This window comes from Anastrepha ludens, chromosome 4, assembly GCF_028408465.1.
Source record: "Anastrepha ludens isolate Willacy chromosome 4, idAnaLude1.1, whole genome shotgun sequence".
Classification (NCBI taxonomy): domain Eukaryota; kingdom Metazoa; phylum Arthropoda; class Insecta; order Diptera; family Tephritidae; genus Anastrepha; species Anastrepha ludens.
Window position 1 is genome coordinate 38,332,575 of NC_071500.1, and position 23,977 is coordinate 38,356,551.

At 37.6% G+C, this 23,977-nt stretch overlaps 1 protein-coding gene across 2 annotated transcripts in view; it reads left to right on the forward strand.

Annotated features, from left to right (window-relative positions):
* LOC128861701 (adenylyl cyclase 78C) overlaps window positions 1-23,977 on the forward strand; it is a 208,244-nt gene that overhangs the window by 131,967 nt on the left and 52,300 nt on the right. For both annotated transcript variants that reach the window (XM_054100039.1, XM_054100040.1), the window contains exons 3-8: window positions 13,265-13,733; window positions 13,835-14,108; window positions 14,344-14,618; window positions 20,427-20,616; window positions 21,255-21,436; window positions 21,669-21,861. In XM_054100039.1, coding sequence (XP_053956014.1) covers window positions 13,265-13,733; window positions 13,835-14,108; window positions 14,344-14,618; window positions 20,427-20,616; window positions 21,255-21,436; window positions 21,669-21,861 — 1,583 coding nt within the window. The remainder of the gene's footprint in view (window positions 1-13,264; window positions 13,734-13,834; window positions 14,109-14,343; window positions 14,619-20,426; window positions 20,617-21,254; window positions 21,437-21,668; window positions 21,862-23,977) is intronic.

Genomic DNA, 23,977 nt, shown 5'->3' on the forward strand with positions numbered 1-23,977 from the left:
GGAGTAGGAAGGTCATGAACATTGTAATGGCAAGTGTAGGCAGTAACACTGATTGTCAAATCAGGTGAATTCGAAGAGGAATGAAATGATATAATTTGCATTTTATTCAGAGATTGACTCACAGCTCTTAGCCGATGACGTCCATTGGTGATGTCTGGCAGTTTATATGACGAAAACCTTGAATCGAGCTTATCAACTTAATAATAGATGTCTTAGGAATCCCCAATTCTATTTCAGTGACTTTCGCAAACGATTACTTGATATTTTTGATGAAGTCGCGCACTTTTTCAACCTGGTATTTGAACATCAGGAAGCGTGTATACTATATAAGTAATATCTATGTAATGTAAATATTGGGTTGGCAACTAAGTAATTGCGGATTTTTTTTTAGAAAATCAAAGACAATTTTTTCATGGAACTAAATAACTTTATTCTGTAATGTATTGCCCATTTTGATCAGTGACCTTTTGCCACCTTTCAGGCAGCATCATTATTCCACGTTTATAAAACTTTTGGTTTTTATTAGCAAAAAAACTGAATCAGGTACGATTTGACATCATCATCATTATTCAAATTTTTACCATTCAAGCAGTTTTGTAAAGATCGAAACAAAAAGTAATCAGATGGTGCAAGGTCAGTACTATATGGTGAATGTGGCAAAACACCCTATCCAAGCTCCAATGATTTTTGCCAAGTGGCCAAAGGTGTATGTATGTGGCCTTGCATTGTCATGATGGAATACAGTACCTTTTCGATTTGTTAATTCGGGTCGCTTTTCTTCAACTGCATTGTTTAATTTCGTTAGTTATTCAATGTAGACAGCAGAACTGATCGTTCGGTAAGAGTTTAAAGTAGATAATTCCTTTGTAATCCCACCAAACTGATAACAAAACCTTTTTTTGATGAATATCAGCTAATGATGTTGTTTGAGTTGGTTCACCTAGCCTGATCCAAGATCTTTTCCGCTTGATATTGTTGTAAAAATGTTTTAAAAATGGATCATTTTCATAATGTTTCTTAAGCAAGTCGCAGCTGTTAATGCGTTGCGTTAAATGCGTTTCTTTCAGTTCGTGAGGAGCCTATGTATCGAGTTTTTGAACATTGCTTTGATTAGAGCGTCATCAACTTCAACTGTGTTTTCCATTTTTGAGTGAAAAATCACCAGAACGAAATTTGGCAAACCAATTTTGGCCCTGCCGTTCTTTTAAGGCTTCGTCACCATAAGCAGCACATAACTTTTTATGAGCTTGCGATGCGGTTTTGTGTTTGCGGAAATGAAAAAAAACAAAATATGACGAAAATGTTCCTTTTTATTTTCCATTTTTCAACGAACGCCAAACGAAAACTAAGCAACCGATCAAACAACTTTTTTTACTGATTGACAGCTGAATTGCCAACTATCAAATAACAAAGTGTGTTTTACATTTGTACTGCGTCTGCAACCCTAAAAATTCAACTGAAGCCATCTATGAGTGAAATCCGCAATTACTTAGTTGGCAACCCAATAGTACTAGTCACCAATAGTAATAGTCACTATACGCTGGCAGCTTTTTCTTTGAAACTCATTTTCCGACCGCATTACAAAATATACCAACAAAGCAGACGCAATAACTAAAAGTATTTACATGCAAATATCTTACATTTGACACTATACAGCTTGGCATTCTGAACTAAGTATGATAGTTCTACCAAAGAATGAGTTCTTTTTATTTATAATAAGTTCGGGATTTTTTGGAATGAAGTATGTAATGTGAATTGCTGTACTTTTACTTTCAATGAAGCAAAATTAAGGCTCATTCTCATATAATTTATTTTAATAGCTTTATTATATAGCATCATTTAGATTGCAACAAAAAGCTAGCAAAGTACGATGCTATTGCTTGATTGGGCTGTTGTGAGTACTTTCATACCTTTCTGTTACTTTTTATGGCATTATTTGAAGAGAAGTCATCGTTACTAATTGGTTATAAGTATATTAGCCTAATTAAGTTATGTAAAAATGTAGTGAACAAATGTCTCCATATAAGTGGCTTCCCTTTCGCTCAATATTTATCACAACTACATAGACACTACAAGGAATCACAATGTATAAGTATATAAATATGTATTATACAAAACTATGGCATATATTTGTGTGTATCTTCAATGATGATGTGAATTCATTTCTCTTCTCGCCTTATATGTTTCCATTTTATTAGACGAGTGGAACTTTTAATGGTATTAAAGCCGTCACTACGATTGAGTTTGTCTCCATCATCCGGTACCATTAACTTCGAGAAGAAGATTTTTTAAGTGCTGAGAAGATAACTGAGCTTGTTTCATAGGCTTTACTTTTCAGGTATCAAAATAAAAACAAGTCCATAGCGGTAACATCGCGGCACCTGGGTGGCCAGGGTATGTCACCGAAACGGTTTGTCAGTTTGTCAGTCCGGGAAGCCGGACCTTTATACCCAAAAAGGGGAAGAAGGGCTATTTATTGGAGCAACCCCATTTTTCGGCTTTAACAAAAATAATATAAAACAGGAAACCAAAAAATGGGACCAAAACTAAAATCAGGAAACACTGGAACAACACAAGCCGCCTTAATCACTCCAAAAAGTTTTTGAACTTCAATGCCAACAGTGCAAAATCTGCTCTAACCCTAAATAAGAAGGGCCTCAGATTACTCTGTGGAGCACTTACAGGTCACTTTGCCTGTAATAAACACTTTAACACAATAGGATTATCTAGTACACTAGAGGGGGGAGATCTACAATTGCTCCCTCCTAAGGAGGTGGTTATATTCCTCGGTATACTAAATAATTAGAATTAAGTAATTAGGGGCGCATAATAGATCAATCTGGTCGCAGTGCATAAAGGCCTTAGCCTGACCCGTACAACCATTACCATTACTATTACATACGCACCGAAAGGAAAGATGTTCTCTCATTATTGGCAGAAAATAATAGTTTAGCATGCGTCGCTAAGAAACATCGTTCGTAGAAATTGCTCCAATTATTCATAAATAAAAAACAATCATTTTGACCCGCAAGGCTGTATGATTTGTCTTCCCATTAAATACTGAATTTTTCATTTTAAAAAGTAAAGTAGTGATATTTTATTTTAATAAATCAGTACGTATAAAAGGAAGTGATTAATAGTTAGTCGGTCCACCCTTTGCTTTGATAACAGCAGCACTACTCTGAGGTATGCTGCGTACAAGCTTTGCACATTCGGCTGGACTTATGGACTCCGCTCGTGAATTAAAGCATTTTTCAAGGCTCTGTGCAGCTGTGTTCCTTTGTCTTACGTTCTAAAATAGCTCGCATGTGCTCTAAGGGGCTTAGACCTCGGGCTGTGCTGGCCAATCTAACGGAACAATGTTATTGTCTCTAAACCAAAGCATCGTAGTCGCTGATTTGTGGCAAGGATTATTTATTGTCTTGTTGGAATTCAATTGAAATTGAATTAGTTAAGTTAGTATCGCCGAATATACGCGTACAGTTTGTAATACATTTATGTATTTTTGACTGTCCATGCGACCCTCGCAAATGAATATTTCTCCGAAACCATCAGCAGCCATACAGCCACAGATCATAATGCTGCCTCCCATGCTTAACAGTGAGTAGCACTCAATCGTCCATGGTATTCTTCGCCAACTTCACGAACGTTACAACTGTTCCAATTCCATATATATATATATATAATTGGCGCGTACGCCTTTTTGGGTGTTTGGCCGAACTTTTCCTCCTATTTGTGGTGTGCGTCTTGATGTTGTTCCACAAATGGAGGAACCTACAGTTTCAAGCCGACTCCGAACGGCAGATATTTTTATTTATTTTTATGAGGAGCTTTTTCATGCCAGAAATACACTCGGTTTGCCATTCCTTGTCGAAGGGCGACTGCTAAGAAAGATACTTTTTCTATCATTTTGCTATTTCCTGCACGGAGATTCGCACCTACGCACTCCCGAATTGTAGTCACGCACCAACCTATTTGTCTATGGGGGCCGCGGCAACTTGTAGTCCATTATTGTTTTATTATTTATGAAATAAATTACAAATTAAAATTTAATTTCTAGCACCAGCAACTGAAGGCCTTCGGCTAGTTCCTGATTGTCTTATAGTTAAATAAACAAGTAGATATTATAGAGAATATATTTGTGTAACTTCTTCTTAAAAATTTGGAAAATTTTTTTATGTTTGTTTCATTGACAGTACTGAGTAGATCTTATAGATTGGAGCTCCCTATCGAATTTGCCGTGGTTCGAACTGTTGCATATAGACTTGTGAGGTGGTTGATTGACATGTTGTTATTGTTGCACAGCGCACACGGAGATTTGGCTGTTGATTCAAATAAGCATTTGTTGGTTTACGTTGTGTAACCGATACGGATGCTGGTAAAGGAGACTGCTTTCTGACATGATACAGTCGTTGAGGAGGAGTTTTATTGAGGTCAACATGTTTGTAAAAGTGGGTGTAATTATTCCAATTTTGTGTGTTGAAGTTGTGTACTATCGAATTGGCAGCTCTTTTGATGTCTTTACTGTTGTTTGGTGTCAAATTTGGCTAATTCATCTGCTTTCTCATTACCACGATTGCCAAAATGACTTGGTATCCAGAGTAATTTAAGCGTTTCATTGTTGCTAAGGATATCTCTAATTTTATTTACTGCAAGTTCCGTGTTGTCGATGTTTTTCATAGCTGAGATTGCCGAAATAGAATAAGAGGGAACAAATAAGCATTTTTCCATTATGCTTTTGTGCATATAAACAGGTTCAAAGAACTGCTGCCATTTCAGCTGCGAAGACACACGCGAGGTTTGGGAGAATGGAAATTTTTAGAATATTAAAATTTAATTTTAAGCCCAATTTAATATTTCATTTTTAAAGCTCAACATTTTGTCTTGATGCCCGTGGGTGATCACCTCAATCGCCATTGATATGTACATACATACATACATACATGTGGATAGAAACCAAACTCTGAAAAAGTGCGTTAAATTTAGATTTAAGTAGCTTTAAACAACAAAAACAAGGTTTTCTCTCAAAAATATACGCATTCAATGACAACTTCTGCTTGCTCAGAAATTTTAGGACTCTGAGGTAAGTTTTAAAAACACATCCTTTTTCCTTGTTTATGTATTATTTGATAAATGCTGTTGATAAAGGAAAACGTAGCTGTTTAAAAAATAATTTCCTCTCCTCGCCAGGCCTTATCTTAAGCATTCTAAATACATCAAAAGCCCATTCACGATCCAATTACGGCCATTTTTCATGCTATTTTATTATGCAAATACTTTTATTTGGAACCCACTTTTAAATGCATTAAAATACCCTTTGCAATATAAAGCACACACAATGGACACGATGATTATATATCAAAATAAAACAAAAGGTATCTATGAACGTATGTGTGTAACCATAAATATTTCCGTATACATATACCTATGTACATATTAGTCCTTCTGCACAAGAGTCGCATACATGAGAGCATTGCGTATATCTGCACACCGCTAGCCGCACTGGCATTAGCTCAGCAGCGACCACTCAAGCGATTTTTTGCATTCCTAATTATTGTGCTCTGCGAACCTTTCGAGAGTCCTTAAATGAGTATATGCGTAAGTATGTTGTTAGGACTTATGCGCGAGGTGTGTTCCAAAAATATGGTGAATTTTCAAATTTCGCGAGCTACGAACATTCGAATTTCGTTTATTATTTCTTTTTATGTTGGTACACTCGTCTCAAATTTAATTTCATTGTGAGAGGCCTAAATAAGACAAGTGTTTTGCGTGTTCGGCGATTTTCTGCTATCGAAAAAAATGGATCAAAGAAGTTGCATCAAATTTTGTGCTCAAAGACACTTGAAATGTTGACAGTGGCATATGGTGAGAGTTCTCTGAGTCAAAAAAATGTTTACAAGTGGCGCAAGTTTTTTACAGAAGGACGAAAAGATGTGAAAGACGACGCTCGCTGTGGACGCCACAGCACATCAACAACCGATGACAATGTTGAGAAAGTGAAGAAAATTGTTATAAAAAATCGTCGAATTAGAGAAGTTGTTTAGGATGTCGGCATATCGGAATATGGGTTGGCTCATGCCATGCAATCTTTTCCGAAATTTGTGGGCATGAGAAGTTCGCGTGGCAGAGAAGTTCACTCCAAAATTGTTGAATTTTAACCAGCTTCGCGCAGTAATTGTTGGGTAACGTCAGCTATGACCCAGATTTGCTTAAAAGGGTTATAACTGGTGACGAATCATATGTATACCTATATATGCTTATGACATCGAAACCAAAGTTCAATCATCCCAATGGAAGAGTCTAGCAGAGTCAAGGCCAAAAACAGCACGCCAAGTTCGATCAAATGTCAAGGTTTTGCTCACTGCTTTCTTCGATTACAATGGCGTAGTGCATCACAGGTCGTACGGTAAATAAGTAGTATTACTTTGAAGTTATGCGCCGTTTGCGTGAAGCAATACGAATTCGAAAAACGCCCGAAATTGTGGAAAAAATTGTATGACTTTTGCATCATATAATGCACCTGCTCACTCATCTTTGCTTGTGAGAGATTATTTAGCCAAAAACGACACCGTTATCATGCCTCAGCCACCATATGCACTAGATTTGGCTCCCTGCGACTTTTTCCTGTTCTGAAGATTGAAGAGTCCCATGAAAAAACGGCGGACGGCGTTTTGCGACGATTGAGAAGATAAAAACCGAATCGCTGAGAGAGCTCAAGGACATACCAAAAAGAGCATATCAGAACTGCTTCGGGGATTGTATATCTAAGGGGGACTGCTTTGAAGGGGATATAATAGAAATTAATAAATAAATAAATATTTTTTGAGAAAAATTTAAATTCACCTGTAGTTCAGTATTTTGAACACACCTCGTATATATATTTAATACATTATATGAGAGTATATTGAACAGAAATATTAGTGGCATTCAAGATATGCAAAATCTTCAAACTGATTTATTAAAAATATGTAGTTATCACCTTTTGTAAATAAACCATAGCTGCAAACGTGAGTAGCCGAGTTATTCTATGAACACAAAATTTACATGCCAACATATTTTATCACTAATCTAACCTTTGTGTTAGATAATGCGGCAGTTCTCTTCCAAGCGACGTAGGTATAATATGCATGCATTTGTGTACATATATTCACACATCCATACGGGCGCACATATTTCCCGCCAATAAATTTTTGGCTCTGCATTGCTTGCAGTGGGTCCTAATTCTAATAATTCTAAAAATAAAATTTTTAAACTGATTCAATTACGGCTTATAGTATGAAATTACTAATGCGAAAGCGATTTTCTTCCGGTGCGGGTGTTTACCATGCTGTAGGAAATTACCAGATTAGTGGTGAGTGTTTAGTGGTGAATGTTTAGCGAAATTTTATTTAGTTTCGGGACCGATAGAACGAAGCGAGAGATATGTATATAGGTGTGTGAGCTTAGTTTTGTGTTTATCTGGATCAAAAATGAGCCCAGATGGTTTGATGGGGTCCACATGAATTAACGGAAAAGAATTGGTCCAATCGTGTCAGAATGTGTTCATCACATCTGATTAGACACAATGTGGAGCCGTTTTTGGACAAGCGAATTACCGATGATGAAAACTGAATTCTTTACGAGAATATTGAGAGAAAAAAATCGTACTGCAAACCAGGAACATCACCAGCAACGACGTATACTGCTTTGTTTGTGGTGGGACAGAAAAAGTCCAGGGTACAACGGACTGCTGAAACTGGAGAAAACCACCAACGCGCATCTGTACTGCAATCAGCTGCATAAATTTAATGCAGCTATCAAAGAAAAGTGGCCAACAGTAGCGTTCAGAAGAGGAATATTGTACCTCTACAATAATGCTGGACAGCATACTGCAATGGCGACAGACAAAAAACTGAATGCGTTAGGATGGGAAATCTTTAATCACCCACCTTATTCACCTGACATTGCACCATCTGATTATTACCTGTTCAGATCTCTGCAAAATTATCTAACGGGAAAAAATTCAAGTCATTCGAAAGTGTTTCTAAGGCAGTTACTGACTATTTTAACTTCAAGGGCGAGAACTTCTACAAAAAAGGCTTTTACAGGTTTCTTGAAAGATGACAACAAGTTGTAACAAATAACGGAGCATATATTGTATAATTGATTAATATTAAACACATATTTTTATAAATGAACTCAAATAGTTTTTTGTTTTTTAAATACGACAGAAATTTCCCTCCAACCCAATAATATAATATAATAGTCACTTACACGGATGTCTCTAACTTGAAGGGATGATAGAGGATGGTGTTCTCGCACGAAGCACGTCTGCTGTCCTTCCCTTGCATTTGCCCGATTACTGGAGCGTAAATCAGCAGTTTCAGTTGTTCATGGATGATATTAGGAAAAGAAGTCTTCATATTCACTAAAAGCCAGACTGCAATTAGAGCTCTGAGTGCCTTCGTTTTCAGTTACAAATTTGTTTTGGACTGCTGTAGCCCTCTACAATGGACGGCACTGTCTAATAGGGAAGCATGAAGGATGAGCGTACCTTTTGCTGATAAGATCAGCTTTTATTACTATCCCGTACTGCATGAAAGCCAGTTTTGGTACATAGGAACACCTTTCAGCAATGAGGATTAATAAGCTAAAGTACAACTATCACAAAGTAGTGCCTAAATCTTGGCTGTCCATGTAGCTAAATGAGCTTCTGGGGAACTACCATTTGAATGGGAATAGGATTCGCCCCGGTTCGCAACCACTATGAATGTGAGACACCAAATAATAGCAAAAAAATTTTTCTAATAACACTCGTCTCCAATAAGGCAATGGCAAACCACTGAGTATATTTCTGTCATGAAAAGCTCCTAAGCATAAAACTGTAGGTTGCTCCATTTATGGAAGTGGGATCTCAGCTAAACACTCAATAAAAGGATGTACGCGCCAATTATATACATAACATATATAAGTACATAGCCACATACTAATTTTACCCAAAACCCTTTCCCTTTATTATGCTCTTGTTACCATTCTTCATGATCTTATTGCATGCATAATTACACACTACGTATATTCTCTCTGACATCGTCTGTTATTACGAGGGTCGTTTGAAAAGTCCGTGCAAAGTCAGAGAGATGGTATCACTAGCACGTATTGAAGTTATGTTTAGTTAGTATTACCTCTTTGAAGAACACACACCAAGTTTCATCGAAATCGGTAAATTTCTATGTGTTTGGCATTCATTTGAATCGAGGAAGTCGAGTGATTTTCCTTTTCCATCATGACAACGCACTAGCTCGCGCCTCAGTAGTTGTAGTCTCAAAATGTATGGAAATAGGGTTTCAACTCGTTTCTCATCCCCCTTTTATCCAGACTTGGCTCACTCGAATCTCTCAGACTGCTACTTGTTCCCCAATTTGGCAGAATCGCTGGCGGGTAAAAGATTTTATTCAAACGAAGAAGTGATTGCAGAAACGAATGGCTATTTTTCAAACTAAGACAAAACCTGTTATTCGCAAGGAATCAAAAAACTAGAACAGCGTTGAACGAAGTGTATAAGCCTAGAAGGAGGCAATGTTCAAAATTAAAAAAGGTTTACCCCAAATAATTATATATATATTGTTTCTTATAATTCCTAGTGGAGCATAGGACATCAATTATGTACACCGAGACTTTTCATGAGATTAATTATACTTTGTGAGCCCGGTTATATACCTTGAGAGCCCGAAAAAATGGACGATTGTCATAATTTTTTTTAAATATGTTTTAGAACAAATGAGGCATATATCGTCCCCTTAGTATAACAATAGCCTATGTGCTCTTATTTTTTTATTGAATTTTTGGATTCTCCATCGTCGATTTTATATGTGGTAAAAATTTTGTCAAATTCTAGTTCCACAAAGTGGGTCAAAACGTCAGTCAAAAAATAATAAGTATTTACAGACATAACGAGATTTGAGTGAGAGCTAATATACTTTCGACAAAAAGTTTGAAATTCATTTTCTCAAAACATCAAAAAATTTATAGGCTATTTTAATACTAAGGGGACGATATCATACTGAAGGGTAACTCTCGAAGAATACATTTTGGTGTTTTATTTTAAAAAATGTTATTATTTTTTGTTGATATCGCCCCTCCCCCGAAACGCCGTTTTTTAGAAGAGGCTTGCGATGATCACGGTAGCGCATGAGCAGCTCAACTGAAATCAAAAAAATTAAATGATTATTGTAGAAAAATGTTTTTTACTGAATCTGAACGGTTTATTTACCCAAAAAAAATTTTCTCGATATGAAAACAGCTTTGCACCAAAAAAACGATTTTTGAGGGGTTGAAAAATTAAAAATAAATTAATTCCAGCGAACTATGCAAATATTTATAAAAAGTGAAACGTTCAGATTCACGAGGCTGTAACTTCGAGTAATTAAAAAAAAAGTGTATGCAAATCGGTCAAATAGTTGTTGATAAATATTGATCACCGCGACGGTAATTTTCAAAAAACACGACTTCGAGATAATCGCGTCTAAAGTTTTGCGTGCACTTCATTGCCAAGAAAGGTCGCACGCTTCCACGGTCTGTAACTTTCGTTCTAGTGCTCCGATCTATATGAATTTTTGAATTTGTAAGGTGATGTACTTTTAGAATATGCGATAAAAAAGTTGTCGATTTTTTAGTCCAACACAAGGTATATAATCCCGTAAACGCTTCGTATATGCGTCACAAAATCTCACTCTATTTGCTCTATTAGATTCAAGAAAAATTCATAAAATATTGAAAATCGTCTTAAAACACGCGTTGAATTGAATTCGTGTAAAAAGAGATTTAGATGTAGTTTTTATTCTTGCACGGAATTTTCAAACGACCCCTCCATGTATCGAAGATAGCTTGCATGCTGTATGGTATCGTAAAAGAAGCTGATATATCAGCAGATGCTTCTGCAGTATCGTCGATAGGTACGTTCATCCTTTATGCTTCCCTATTTGGCAGTGCCCTGTTGAGAATGTACATTTCTAGCGTTCATTTTGGGACTCATTTCAGCTATGTTTGGTTTTAGATCGAAAGCCTGCATTTTGGAGCATCTTCCCCTATCTTGTCTAACGAAAATTCCATTCATAAATGGGCAGGTTCGAGTTTCCGTGCATTAAACACTAAATTTATAGAAACAGCTTTTTCTAATAGCGGTTGCCCATTGGCAGTGGAAACCCTTCGAGAGTATTTCTGCCACAGCTCCTCATAAAATATATCTACCGTTCGGTGTCGGCTTAAAACTGTAGATCCCTCCATTTTTGGAACAACATCAAGACGCACGCCACAAATAGGAGGAGGAGCTCGGCTAAACACTAAAAAGGGTGTAAGCGCCTTATATACATAAAGGGTGATTTTTTAAGAGCTATAGGAAAGAAAAAAGGAAAATTCAGGAAAATGCATGAAATTTTTATTTAAATCGATAGTACAGTCCATATAATTTAATGTTTGAAGATTATTTCATTCAAATGTTGACCGCGACTGCGCTTGAAATGGTTAATCCGCTTAGTACAATCTTGGCATACTCTTTCCAATGTTTCGGCCGGTATCTCACATATAAATCCTTTAATGTTGTCTTCCAATGCGTTAATTGAAGCAGGCTTGTCTGAATAGACATAGCCCCACAAAAAATAATCTAAAGGCGTTATATCGCACGATCTGGGTGGCCAATTGACAGGTCCCGAACGTGAAATAAAATGTTCACCGAACTCGCCTCTCAACAAGTCCATTGTTACGCGTGCTGTGTGGCATGCGGCACCGTCTTGCTGAAACCACATGTCATGTAAGTCAAGCTCTTGCATTTTGGGCAAAAAAAAGTTGGATATCATTTCACGGTGGCGCTTACCATTCACAGTTACCTTACGATTCGCAGCATCTTTGAAGAAGTACGGTCCAATGATACCTCCAGTCCATAAACCGCACCAAACTGAGACCGTTTCTGGATACATTGGTAGCTCTTGCAATTCTTCTGGCTGATCTTCACTGCAAAATCGACAATTCTGCTTATTTGCGTACCCATTGATCCAAAAATGAGCTTCGTCGCTGAACACAATTTTTCGGTAAAAAGTGGATCTTCGGCCAACTTTCCAAGAGCCCATTCACCAAAAATTCTGCGTTACGGCAGGTCGTTCGGCTTTAATTAATCCTTAATCCTTTCGCAAAATTTTCCACGTTGTTGAGTAACAGAGGCCCAATTGCTGCGAACGGCGACGAATCGATAATTGGTGGTCATCATTAACACTGGCCGATACAGCTGCGATATTTTCTTCAGTTCGCACTCTACGTAAGCGTGTTGGTGGTTTGATGCCCAATAATGTAAATTTGGTTCTAAATTTAGTCACAATAGCTCGAATAGCCGCTTCAGTGGGTCGATTAAACTGGCCATTAAATGTAAGAAGCGCGCGATAAACTTTCTTAACAGAACACGCATTTTTATAATAAAATTCAATGATTTGCAAGCGTTGTTCGTTTGTAAGGCGATTCATGGTTAAATTATAGACCAAACTGAAGATGTTTGACAGTGAAACAAAACACGTCAGCTGTTTAAGCCAACTGTTTAAAAAGAAATAGCTAAAAAATCACCCGCTACATTAGGGTGGTCGTTAAAAAAATTAAAATCTTTGCGGCGCCCGAAAAAATCCTTCCTTTTGATGAGAAACTACGAGGAAAATTTTGCTTTTTGGATTCAAACAAAAAGAACACGTGCCGACTGCCAATTGAAATTAATTTTTCGATAAAATTAGAGTTTTTTTTAATTCGCCACAATAGTTAAATTTGCGTAAAAAATCATGAAAAACGGCTTATAAAAAATTAAATTCTCTATAAAAATGTTCCTTTGGGTTTCTGATGAAGTTCATATCCATTGCGATAATCTGAATAGTAAATTTATAAATTCTAATTTATCATCAAATTCAGTGAAATTTATTCGGGCGCCGCAAAGATTTTAATTTTTTAAATTTACATATATATAATATTAAGAAACAGTTTTAGCTTCTAACAGAAAAGAACTGAATAAATATGACTTTTTATAATAAATAAATATGCGAATACTTGTAATATAATAATATAATATGATATAATGTCTAAATTCTATATATAAAAAGTTAATAAAAAATATGAAACTCTAAAAATGTCATACCACCATGCATTAAGTAATTTTATTCTCTTCAATAATTAAATATATTTTTTTCGTGCTATGCTCTTTTTAATTTTATGTGACCACCAACTCACGCACATATCCGAAACAATTTGGCATTTGCAGTTCAGAGGAAGAACGCAATATGGACGACAAATTGATGAGCGTCGAAGTGCATTTACGCACATTAAGCCAATCGCCGTTAGCGATGCAACGCCAACAACAACGTAGATTAAGCAGCTACAGCACGCAGAGTACAACAAAGCCCACAACCCCAATTCAACGACGGCGCTGTTCCGGCGGAAATGCCTTTACTAACAGCGACGAATATGAACAGCCACGTCCGACATTGGCACAACACGAGATTCTCGACCAAGATGATAGCAAATACCCGCGCGTGAATATGGACAAACCCATAGCCATGTCGTTGACCCTCGATGTCACCGATAATGGCGATAGTGGCGTGGGTGGTGACGAGGAAGCCGACATGGGCCTCAGTAATCCGGCGGCACAAATTGGGGATAATGATGAAGCCGTCATCGCTGCTGAGGTTAAGGATGAGGATGTAGTCGACAGTAGTATATTGCGTGTGAAGGTAAAGTAATTAGAAGCTTGTCAGTTGATTAGCAAATGCGAAACAACCCAGCACTAGTTAATTATGGTTTTTTTTTTTTGTTGTTTCTACGTTCTAATCAGCAACTGCCTGATATGTCGAAAATTCCACGACTTCCTGGCGATGGCGCCCAAATGGACGATCAGCAGTCATCAAATTCGCTGCAAATCTCTGCAATGGATAACAAAACATCTCCGAATTTGAGCCGAAATACAGCCGTTGCAGGACGTGGTGTAGGCGGTGGTAAAAATAAGCCAATACGTGTACAATCCGTGCGCATTGTTGAACAGAGAATGAAGCTGGGGCCCAAACGACGCACCGAAAGCTGCAGCATATTCGCCAACACCAGCAATTATGGTAAGATGATAAGATTGAAGGCCTGCTGACGTACTCGCACGCCCATTTATACATTCGTACATTCGTACACACATACATATGTACATACATATATGCATTAAAATTTGTATTCACATGTATGTACCCTAATTGAAATGTGTAATTTGTCGTGTGGGCACTGAATTGAATTTCTTTTAATTTCCGGTCAACCAATTTCCGTTTACTCGCTGGAACTCAATCATACTTATGTCGATAGATTGTGAGGTAGAGGATTGCAAACCGGTATCTCAGCCAAGACCGCTCAACAATCAAACATATTCGGCATTCAAAAGTGCCAATGTTGTCAAAGGCATCTTGTGCCCATCGCTAACGAACTCATTTAAGCAGCATTCATTGGAGCGTTCTTATCTGACTTATACCCATCGTCAACGCCAAAAGTCATTGATCATTGTAAATCTGGTCGATTTTATGCTGAAAATAACGCTAGCACTTATTTTGTTCCTTAAAAGAAATAAACTTGAGAAAAATACGGTGAGTACAAAAATGTAAATTTGGTTCGAATAAATAAACCAAATTTCCGGAAAGATGTTCAATGAATTTCGCGTGGTTACACATTACAATAATTTGCTTTTTCTTTAACTAAATGCATTAGTACAAGGATTTATTTTACAGTTCAGCTATGCAGGTCTTTTCGCTTCGGTAAACAAGTTTTAGTTCAAATTTTAGAAAGAGCTTTTTGTGAAGAGTATGGCAATGAATTTTTATGGCACGTTGATGTTTTGAACGTGACCTAAAGCAGCTGGCAGAAGAAGATTTCCAGCACAGTTGCGAACAATTAAACAATATTATGGGTGAAACCAATATTAAATATTTTAAGGCCCTCGCCTCATTTGAAATGGTGTTTTTTGGGTGTTTTTTTTTAAAGCATCCAAAATACAGACAAAAAAAGATTTTTAATTTTGTTTTCAGTATTTTATTTTTTGACTGATTGTTAAAAAATAAAAATTGTTTTTTGGCGATATGAGATTCTTTCAAAAAGTTTTCAGCCTTCAAAAAAAGGTATATCGCTGGCGACACGGATTCCGGAACTCACAGGTATCTGAAATCAAAAAGGCAAAAAGGTATTTGCTTAATATGAATGGCGTTATTGTATCAACTACGATTTAAAACAACAACAATTGGACAAAACGACGGACGTTTAAAGATGAAACCCCGTTTTTTTGAACCTTTTTCTTACTTTAAAAGTCGGAAAAAACTACAATTTTTTTCAATTCTACGTCATTCAAATTTTATTTGACCAAAATCGGTTCAGTAGAACTTTGTTTTACTTTAAAAGTCGGAAAAAATACTACAATTTTTTTCAATTCTACGTCATTCAAATTTTATTTCACCAAAATCGGTTCAGTAGAACCGGCTATATCTGCAGCCATGTGAAAACCATTTTTAAAAGCTGACAATTTTATGAACGAACTTCGTGAATCCAAAACAAAATTTTTATTTTTAAACAATGAATCAAAAAATAAAATACTAGAAACAAAAGTTAAAAATCTTTTTTTGTCTCCGTTTTACAAGCTTTTAAAGAAACATCCAAAAACACCATTTCAAATGAGGCGCGGGGCTTAAAGCATCAGTCATATACAGAGCTTCTTGGTATTTGTCACTTTAATCATTATGATGATTAAACAGTTACATTGTATAGTTCAACTGAAATTGAATAAAACCTACTACTTATTATGAGAATTGTTATTGGTCGATTTTTCAACCGCGGGCGGCACTAGTATCTGTAAAATTTACTTCTGTTTGCTTTTATAAGTGAAGGATTATTTCCCTTATATATGATATGCACCGTAAGAGTATCCACATCGAACATATTAGTTTGGGGGAAAAAAATCCATTATTTTATGTTGTTGGGGTCAAATATGCTCCGCTTTGTTATATAATTTGCTGCCATTTTAAATATAGCTTCATAATGCCTCACTCATAGAAGTCTTGGTCCTTATTGGCGAAAAGCTCTAGTAATCGATTTTGACAATCTTCTTTTGACACCAACTTCTTATCACTTAGGAAGTTTTGCGATGAGAGATAAACGTGGTAGTCGCTTGGTATCAGTTTTGGACTACTTATATATGGTGGATGCATTACAACTTCCCAACTAGTTTTTGGCGAGTCACTACAGACGTGTGTGGACTACATGCTGCTTAGCTTCGATTATTTCTGTGACGATGGGTCTGCCTGTACGAGGGGCATCTTTAACATCAATAATGCATAACCGGAATCGGCGACATCAAAATTGTACGTAATTAGCTATTACGGCACCATAAAAACACCTGTGTTAACACACTCACAACTGAACGGAAGCCACAAAAAAACAGATATCGAGCCATCTACTGAGAAAATAATGTATTTCTTGTTGCCCAAACTAATATTATAGAAAAGAGCAAACGACCAGTGGTTTATTTATTGCTTGGATGCATACTGCCCCAGCATTTTGTACATGGTCTCTACGCCTCCTTTAGTTTCGGTTTCTTTTTAACATTTGATTTGACGCAACCTTGTCCAAGGCAACAAAGGCTCTAATGATCTGCAAAGGTCTAGCAAAAAAATCTTGGGGCTGTAGCCCAAGAATCCTGAGATGGTTGTACGTAATGATAATAAGAACAATGGTGACATATAGAGTGGTCGCTTGGGCATCGAGAGTCAATCTCTTGGCAGTGCGGGCAGCGCTTGGCACGCGTGTGCATCACGGGAACGATGTGGATCTGCCCTACAGCTGCGATGGAGGTGATGTTTGAGCTGACGCCGCTCCTTATAGTTACTCAGCAATCACCAAGCAGGGAAGGCTTGGGTGAGCAAAAGTGATGTCATGTAAAAACATGGGAGTACTAAGGCTACAACTCCCACTCACCCAGCTTCCCAGAAATGATATCACTACGGATATCAAATTCGAAAAGAAGGTCAGAATTGAACTGAACAATAAGTTAAACTGGAGTAGACTTGCACTTGAAAAGAAACTCCAGGAGTGTACCCTGAACTGATACACAGATGGCTCAAAAACCCCAGAAGGCAAAGACCCTGGAAATTACGGCCCAAGAATCAAACTGTCTGTGCCGATGGGCAGTTTTCCAAGCATCTTCCAAGCAGAAATGTATGCCATTTGTCTATGAGCAGAGATGAACTTAGGCAGAAATGTTCAGAATAAACGAATTGCCATTTTGAGTGACAGTCAGGCGTCACTCATGGCCCTATCGTCCTGTGAGATCAAATCCTCACTGGTACTTGAGTGTATCGAGAAACTGAATCTATTAGCAATTCCCAATCGCATGCGGCTATTTTTCGTCCCAGGGCACAGGGGTATAACCTGGAACGCCTTTAATAGGATCCGTGCTCTTCCTTGCTATGGGACGACACACAATCACGGAGAAGCTCGGAACTGGGCTTGGATGAGGTGTGTGCAAAAGGCCATGAGGTCGAAATGCCAACCACATAGAGAATCTAATATAACATTTGGTATGGTATTACCGAAAGTCAAAGTTGAAAACAATTTAACTGATTTTTTCTTCTTAGAAACATAAGAGCATATTATTCTCTTTTAACAAAAACAGATGACAGAGATGAACTCCAGAGGTAAACAAGCTTTGATTTTTTTCATCTACCAACCAGAGCTTTATGGCCGGCGGGCCAATTAAAAGGTCAAAAAAATCGATTTTTTTTTTCCTGTAATCAATAGCTTAGATATTCAAGAACATGAGACACAAATTTTCAGAGTTAAATTCCAAGTATTTGCAGAGCTACAGAGCCGAGCGTAGTGCGGCGTCGAGCAACCGTGCGCTTATTGTTGTAGTGTATTGTTTCTGTGTACGTCTCTGTAAGAGTTTGTTTCTCCTCTGTTTCTTGCAGTAACGGTCGTTTTAGTTTAGTTTTTCTCTGACTCTCGACGAGTGTACATTGAAATAATCATGACAAGTTAACCAAAAACTGAAGCAGGCAGCAGCAAACGCTCTTCGAGGCCTAATAAACGTAAATTTCACGGCAATCGTTTTACTACTAAAGATGATGAAGAGTCTTATGATACAAGCACTAGTGGGAAAAAACTATCAATGGCGAGTACGGAGGATATCGTTGTGAATCCGCTTCATTGTTATAGGATAGTTGAATTGTGTTTACAGTGTTTACTGCGATTGCAGATATCGTAATCTGCAGATCTTGCAAACAAAAAATAACATTTTTGGAGAGCGGGCATTGAGGTTTCGGATTTAAAATTGTAGTATCGTGTATGTGCGGTCGAAGAGAAATTAATTCGGGACCGTTAATAAACACCGGTTTTGAAATCAATAGACGGCTTGTGTTTGTCATGAGACTTCTTGGTGTCGCACGAGAAGGGATCAATCTGTTTTGTGGACTTATGGATATGGGTCAAGGTTTATCGAAGTCATCATACGAAAATATAGTGCGGCATGTTCTATCGGCGTCGGAATCAATGTTCGAAACCACCACTACAAAAGCTGTGGAAGAAGAGAAAGTAAAAAACTTCAACTCGACCGTCTGGCGCATTTGTCCAAAACATCTGCATTCTGGGAAAAAAATCGTTGAAATTGCCGCCTACCTGGCTGTAGGAATTTTCAACGAAGGTTATTCTGCGATTTTGACTACCATGCAGTTACTGGAGTTGAGTATCGGCCAATAATGCAAGATGTTTGTTGATAAGGTGGACGCGCAACGGCTCGACAGAGAAAACAGGCGCACGTCATTATCAAGCAAGGAAGCTCGTACAACAAGAAGACTTGATCAATTACAACAAAATGAATTTTTTGAGGCAGAGGAAGGACTGCTATATGGACCAGGAATAGCTGACTAGGAGGTTATTGGTGTAAGTAATCACAAATGTATAATTTTTCCTATCGAAAACTTTGAAGCGCGTTTTCTCGGCTTTTCATTTTCACGATTTTACCTAATTTATGTACACGATTGCAAAAAAACTAAACGAGCTATCCATTTCATTCAAAATGCGTTATCTTCAGTATTGTTTTCTCTTCTATGTGAACTAAAAAAAACATCCAAAAACTTTTTTTAAGCGACTTTTTTACCCAGTTGAAGAGTTTTTTTTTCCTTGAAAAACCACTTTTTTTTTCTACCTTCCCCAAAAATTCGAATTTTACGTGTTTCTCCCAATTTTCTTAGTTCACATCGAAGATAATTACATCAAAATTAATAGTATTTTTTTTTTTTTGTTTTCAGATGAAAATTGCAAGTTGTATCTTGTACAGAAGTTGGATACTTCAGAGGCAAGGCGCTCTGGGAATCTATTGATAACTCGGCTTACAATATATTGTTGGAGATTGTACAAATTTTTTTTTTTAGTTCAAATATATATTAAACTATCCCCAAAACTTCATTTGGCTAATTGTTTTTTTTCTCATCCTACAACGCTTCGCGAAAACTACTGAATTTAGGACATCTAATTGGCCCGTCGGCCTTATATCAACTTGCTAAAGTATCAGCTGTTTCGTACAGAGTTTTTATAACTCCTTGATGTTGCTCTTTTATCTGAGGATATCGGTATATATCTGAGCTGTCAAAGAATAATACCAATCCATGTTTAAAATATTTAATGAAACAATTTTAGTCAGAATATAAACTTTTTGGATATTAAATCAAAAATTTTATGCAAAGCTGTCGAGGTTTATTCTAAATTTTAGTCGCTGAAAGATATCGCACCCTAAATACAAAAGGGTCACAACTCAAAATTTTCCACACTCGAGCTTGACTTGTTTACAGTAGCACAGAAAACAAACTATGTGACATATCACGCTGAAATTGCCATGTAAGCTTATAACAGTCCTACCAAAAAACAAAAAATTTATTTTTGCCATATGTCATCCGCGGACCGTTTTATTGATAACGTCTCGTTCATATTTAAGCAGAACGTACATTTTGAGTTGTGACCCTTTTGTATTTAGGGTGCGATATGTGCATGTAGAGTGACCAGATAAGAACAGGAAATTTAAATAAAACAACAACGGTGTGTGATCATAGCTTTTTTTGAAACTACGTTCATGTATAGAATAGTACATCGTTTAAAGCGATCGGTCCAATTTTTGAAGACGCGATGAAAAGTGTGCGGCATTATTCTGGCTAGTGTCTCGACCTGGAGTTCGGTTTTTGTTACCGTAAAGCAAACAGGGAACAGAAAACTCAAAAATGTGCTCGCTTAAACCCCAAGATTAGTGCAATGGTAGAAGTTATTCAAGTAATCTAAACTCATTTGCATACGAATATTATTTGATAGTAGCTTTTCCTCCAACATCTCTAAACTTTACTTGTGTATTTGTTTTCTTTCAGCGCAATGAAAGCTACAACAACATAACGAATAATGGAACAGAAGAAGTAAAATTTACAACTTCAATTATCTGGTCTGTTTGTTGTATTGTGGCTAACTTAGGCATTTGTTGTTTGGGCTTTTGGAGATGCTTTGCCAATAACTATTTGCATTGGGCCGCCGTATGTACGTGGGTTTTAATGAATATACAAGGTAAGTAATGATATCGATTAGAAGATAAATAATAACATTGAAATTACCCCCTTTTTTGTACCTAATATGAGTATCATATCTGTATGTAAATTTTACATATGTCCATACTTATGTACTTCAAACTATGGATGTACAACAAAGAAGTACTCTGTAATTTGCGTTAAAAATGTTTATTCACGTGGCTTTATAGACATTTCAAAGTATTAAATAATGGTCACCAAAAATTTAATACAATAAGTTTATTTGCATTGTTAGTCTTTAAAAAACTTCTTCTTGAAAGTTCTTAATTTTTAATTTATTTTTATTTTTAATTTTTTCGGTTAAGTGCTAACCCAGTTCGTTAGTCAAAATCCTTCAGCGCAGACACTCTAAGATTTTTTATTGCCAATTAGACTTTTACTCTCTGCATCTCGGCACTGCAATGTTTTCATACTCTTTTAATATTTATACTCAATTATAAAAGAGCTCTCAGAGCTAAAGCTTAAAATTTACAAAATCGCCACAAATATAATTTTTCACTTCAAAAAATTTCGCAAACCACAAAGCCATGCGCCATTTTGTTTGAATTACAACACTTAACGTCCTCCAATACACATTAATTTTATTTTCCTTTTCTTTTTCCCCTCCTCTTCACACAGGTTTCGTTGGACAAGGTATAGGTTTCACGTATCGCGAATACTTGGTCTGGTACATCCTGTTCGTAATATTTGTGCCGTATGCAATGCTGCCGTTGCCACTGAAATGGTGCGTCGTCGGCGGTACCATCACTGCTAGTTGTCATCTGGCCGTAATTACCATAATAAAAGTTAGGCGGAAAGAAGTACGTACCCTGTGAGAGCAATGCCACTCACTGGCTGTCTGCTCTGCCATTCTACTGCAAGCAATGCGCATTCAGAGACACTTAAATTTTTTTATATTAACTCGAAAGTCACTGCTATGCTGCATTTATTTTGTTATTTTTCTCACTGAAATGTTAAAAAAAATGTCTGCGTTAATATTTTCTTATTATTTATTGTTTCTTTTGTTTCCATATTTTCACTTTAAATTGTCAGCAATCTGACTGTATAGCATTTCAAATGATCGCAAACTTCATTTTGTACACGGCAATTAATGTGGCTGGCATGTACACCAAGTATCTGACGGATCGTGGGCAGCGCCTTGCTTTCATCGAAACGCACAAAGCCATGGAACATAAAAAGGAGTCGGAGAAGGAATTGCAACGTACCCAAAAGTTGTTGGATTCAAGTGAGTAACAAGTAAAATGGAAATAATATAAAAAAAAAACATTATTGTTATTTTTACGTAAGTTTGCAGTAACTTTTGTGAGTGTAAGGAAATATGACTTTTCGGTTTGTGTACCTTTAGAAACATTAAACTCATCTTTATGTAAGTTGCTTTGTTTTCTGAAAAATGTTTGCAAAACCTAATACAGATTCTGTTAGCTCACATGGATTACCTTAAACGCAAAATCCGATACACTTTATGGCTCCTGGAAATTAGGTGAAATTGCAAAGTAGAGTAAATTGAGCGCAAAGTGGCAGTTCACTTGAAGCAGAAGCTGCTAATTCCTGCGGGAAAAATGTTTACTTTTTTAGAATTTGCAAGCAATTGCATGTCAAGCGAATTGCAATTTAGAATGCCAAACAAAGTGACAAAATGATATTGAAATGTATACTAAAAGCAATAGGGAATGTTTCTTCTTCTTCTTAATTGGCGCTATAGCCGCTTACGCGATTTTGGCCGAGTTTAACAAAGCGCGCCAGTCGTTACTTTCTCGTGCTAACCGGCGCCAGTTGGACACACCAAGTGAAGCCAAGTCCTTCTCCACCTGATCTTTCCAACGCAGAGGAGGCCGCCCTCTTCCTCTGCTACCACCAGCTGGTACCGCATCGAATACTTTCAAAGCCGGAGCATTTGTATCCATTCGGACGACATGACCCAGCCAACGTAGCCGCTGGATCTTTATTCGCTGCGCTATGTCTATGTCGTCGTAAAGCTCATACAGCTCATCGTTCCATCGTCTGCGATATTCGCCGTTGCCAACGTGCAAAGGTCCAAAAATCTTACGCAGAATCTTTCTCTCGAACACTCCAAGCGTCGCTTCATCGGATGTTGTCATCGTCCAAGCTTCTGCGCCATACGTTAGGACAGGCATGATGAGAGTCTTGTAGAGTATTAGTTTTGTTCGTCGAGAGAGGACTTTACTGCTCAGTTGCCTACTTACTCCAAAGTAGCACTTGTTGGCAAGAGAGATTCTACGTTGGATTTCAAGGCTGACATTGTTATCGGTGTTAATGCTGGTTCCTAAATAGACGAAGTCTTTTACAACCTCGAAATTATAACTGTCTACAGTGACGTGGGTGCCGATACGCGAGTGCGCCGACTGTTTGTTTGAAGACAGGAGGTACTTCGTTTTGTCCTCGTTCACCACCAAACCCATTCTCTTTGCCTCTTTATCCAGTTTGGAGAAGGCAGAACTAACAGCGCGGTTGTTAAGGCCGATGATGTCAATATCATCGGCATACGCCAACAATTGTACGCTCTTATAAAAAATTGTGCCTGAGCGATTAAGTTCTGCGGCTCGTACGATGCTCTCCAACATTAGGTTAAAGAAGTCACACGACAGCGAGTCACCCTGTCTGAAACCTCGTTTGGTATCAAACGGCTCGGAGAGGTCCTTCCCAATTCTGACGGCGCTGCTGGTGTTGAGCAACGTCATCTTACATAGCCGTATTAGTTTTGCGGGGATACCAAATTCAGACATCGCGGCATACAGGTAACTCCTTTCCGTACTGTCGAATGCAGCTTTGAAATCGACGAAAAGATGGTGTGTGTCGATTCTCCTTTCATGGGTCTTTTCCAAGATTTGGCGTATTGTGAATATTTGGTCGATGGTAGACTTTCCAGGTCTGAAGCCACACTGATAATGTCCAATCAGTTGGTTGACGGTGGGCTTCAGCCTTTCACACAATACGCTCGCTAGAACCTTATAGGCGATATTTAGAAGACTAATCCCGCGATAATTGCCACAAATTGCAGGATCGCCCTTCTTATGGATTGGGCAGAGCACACTTAAATTCCAATCGGCAGGCATGCTTTCATCCGACCATATTTTGCATAGGAGCGGATGCATGCACCTTACCAGCTCCTCGCCGCCATGTTTGAATAGCTCAGCCGGCAGTCCGTCGGCGCCCGCGGCTTTGTTGTTCTTTAGCCGCGTTATCGCTATTCTCACCTCGTCATGATCGGGTAGCGGAACGCCAATTCCGTCGTCAACGATTGGGGTATCGGGATCTTCACTTTCTCGGTGACATGCGCAGCTGTCACTATTTAATAGGTTCGAGAAGTGTTCCCTCCATAA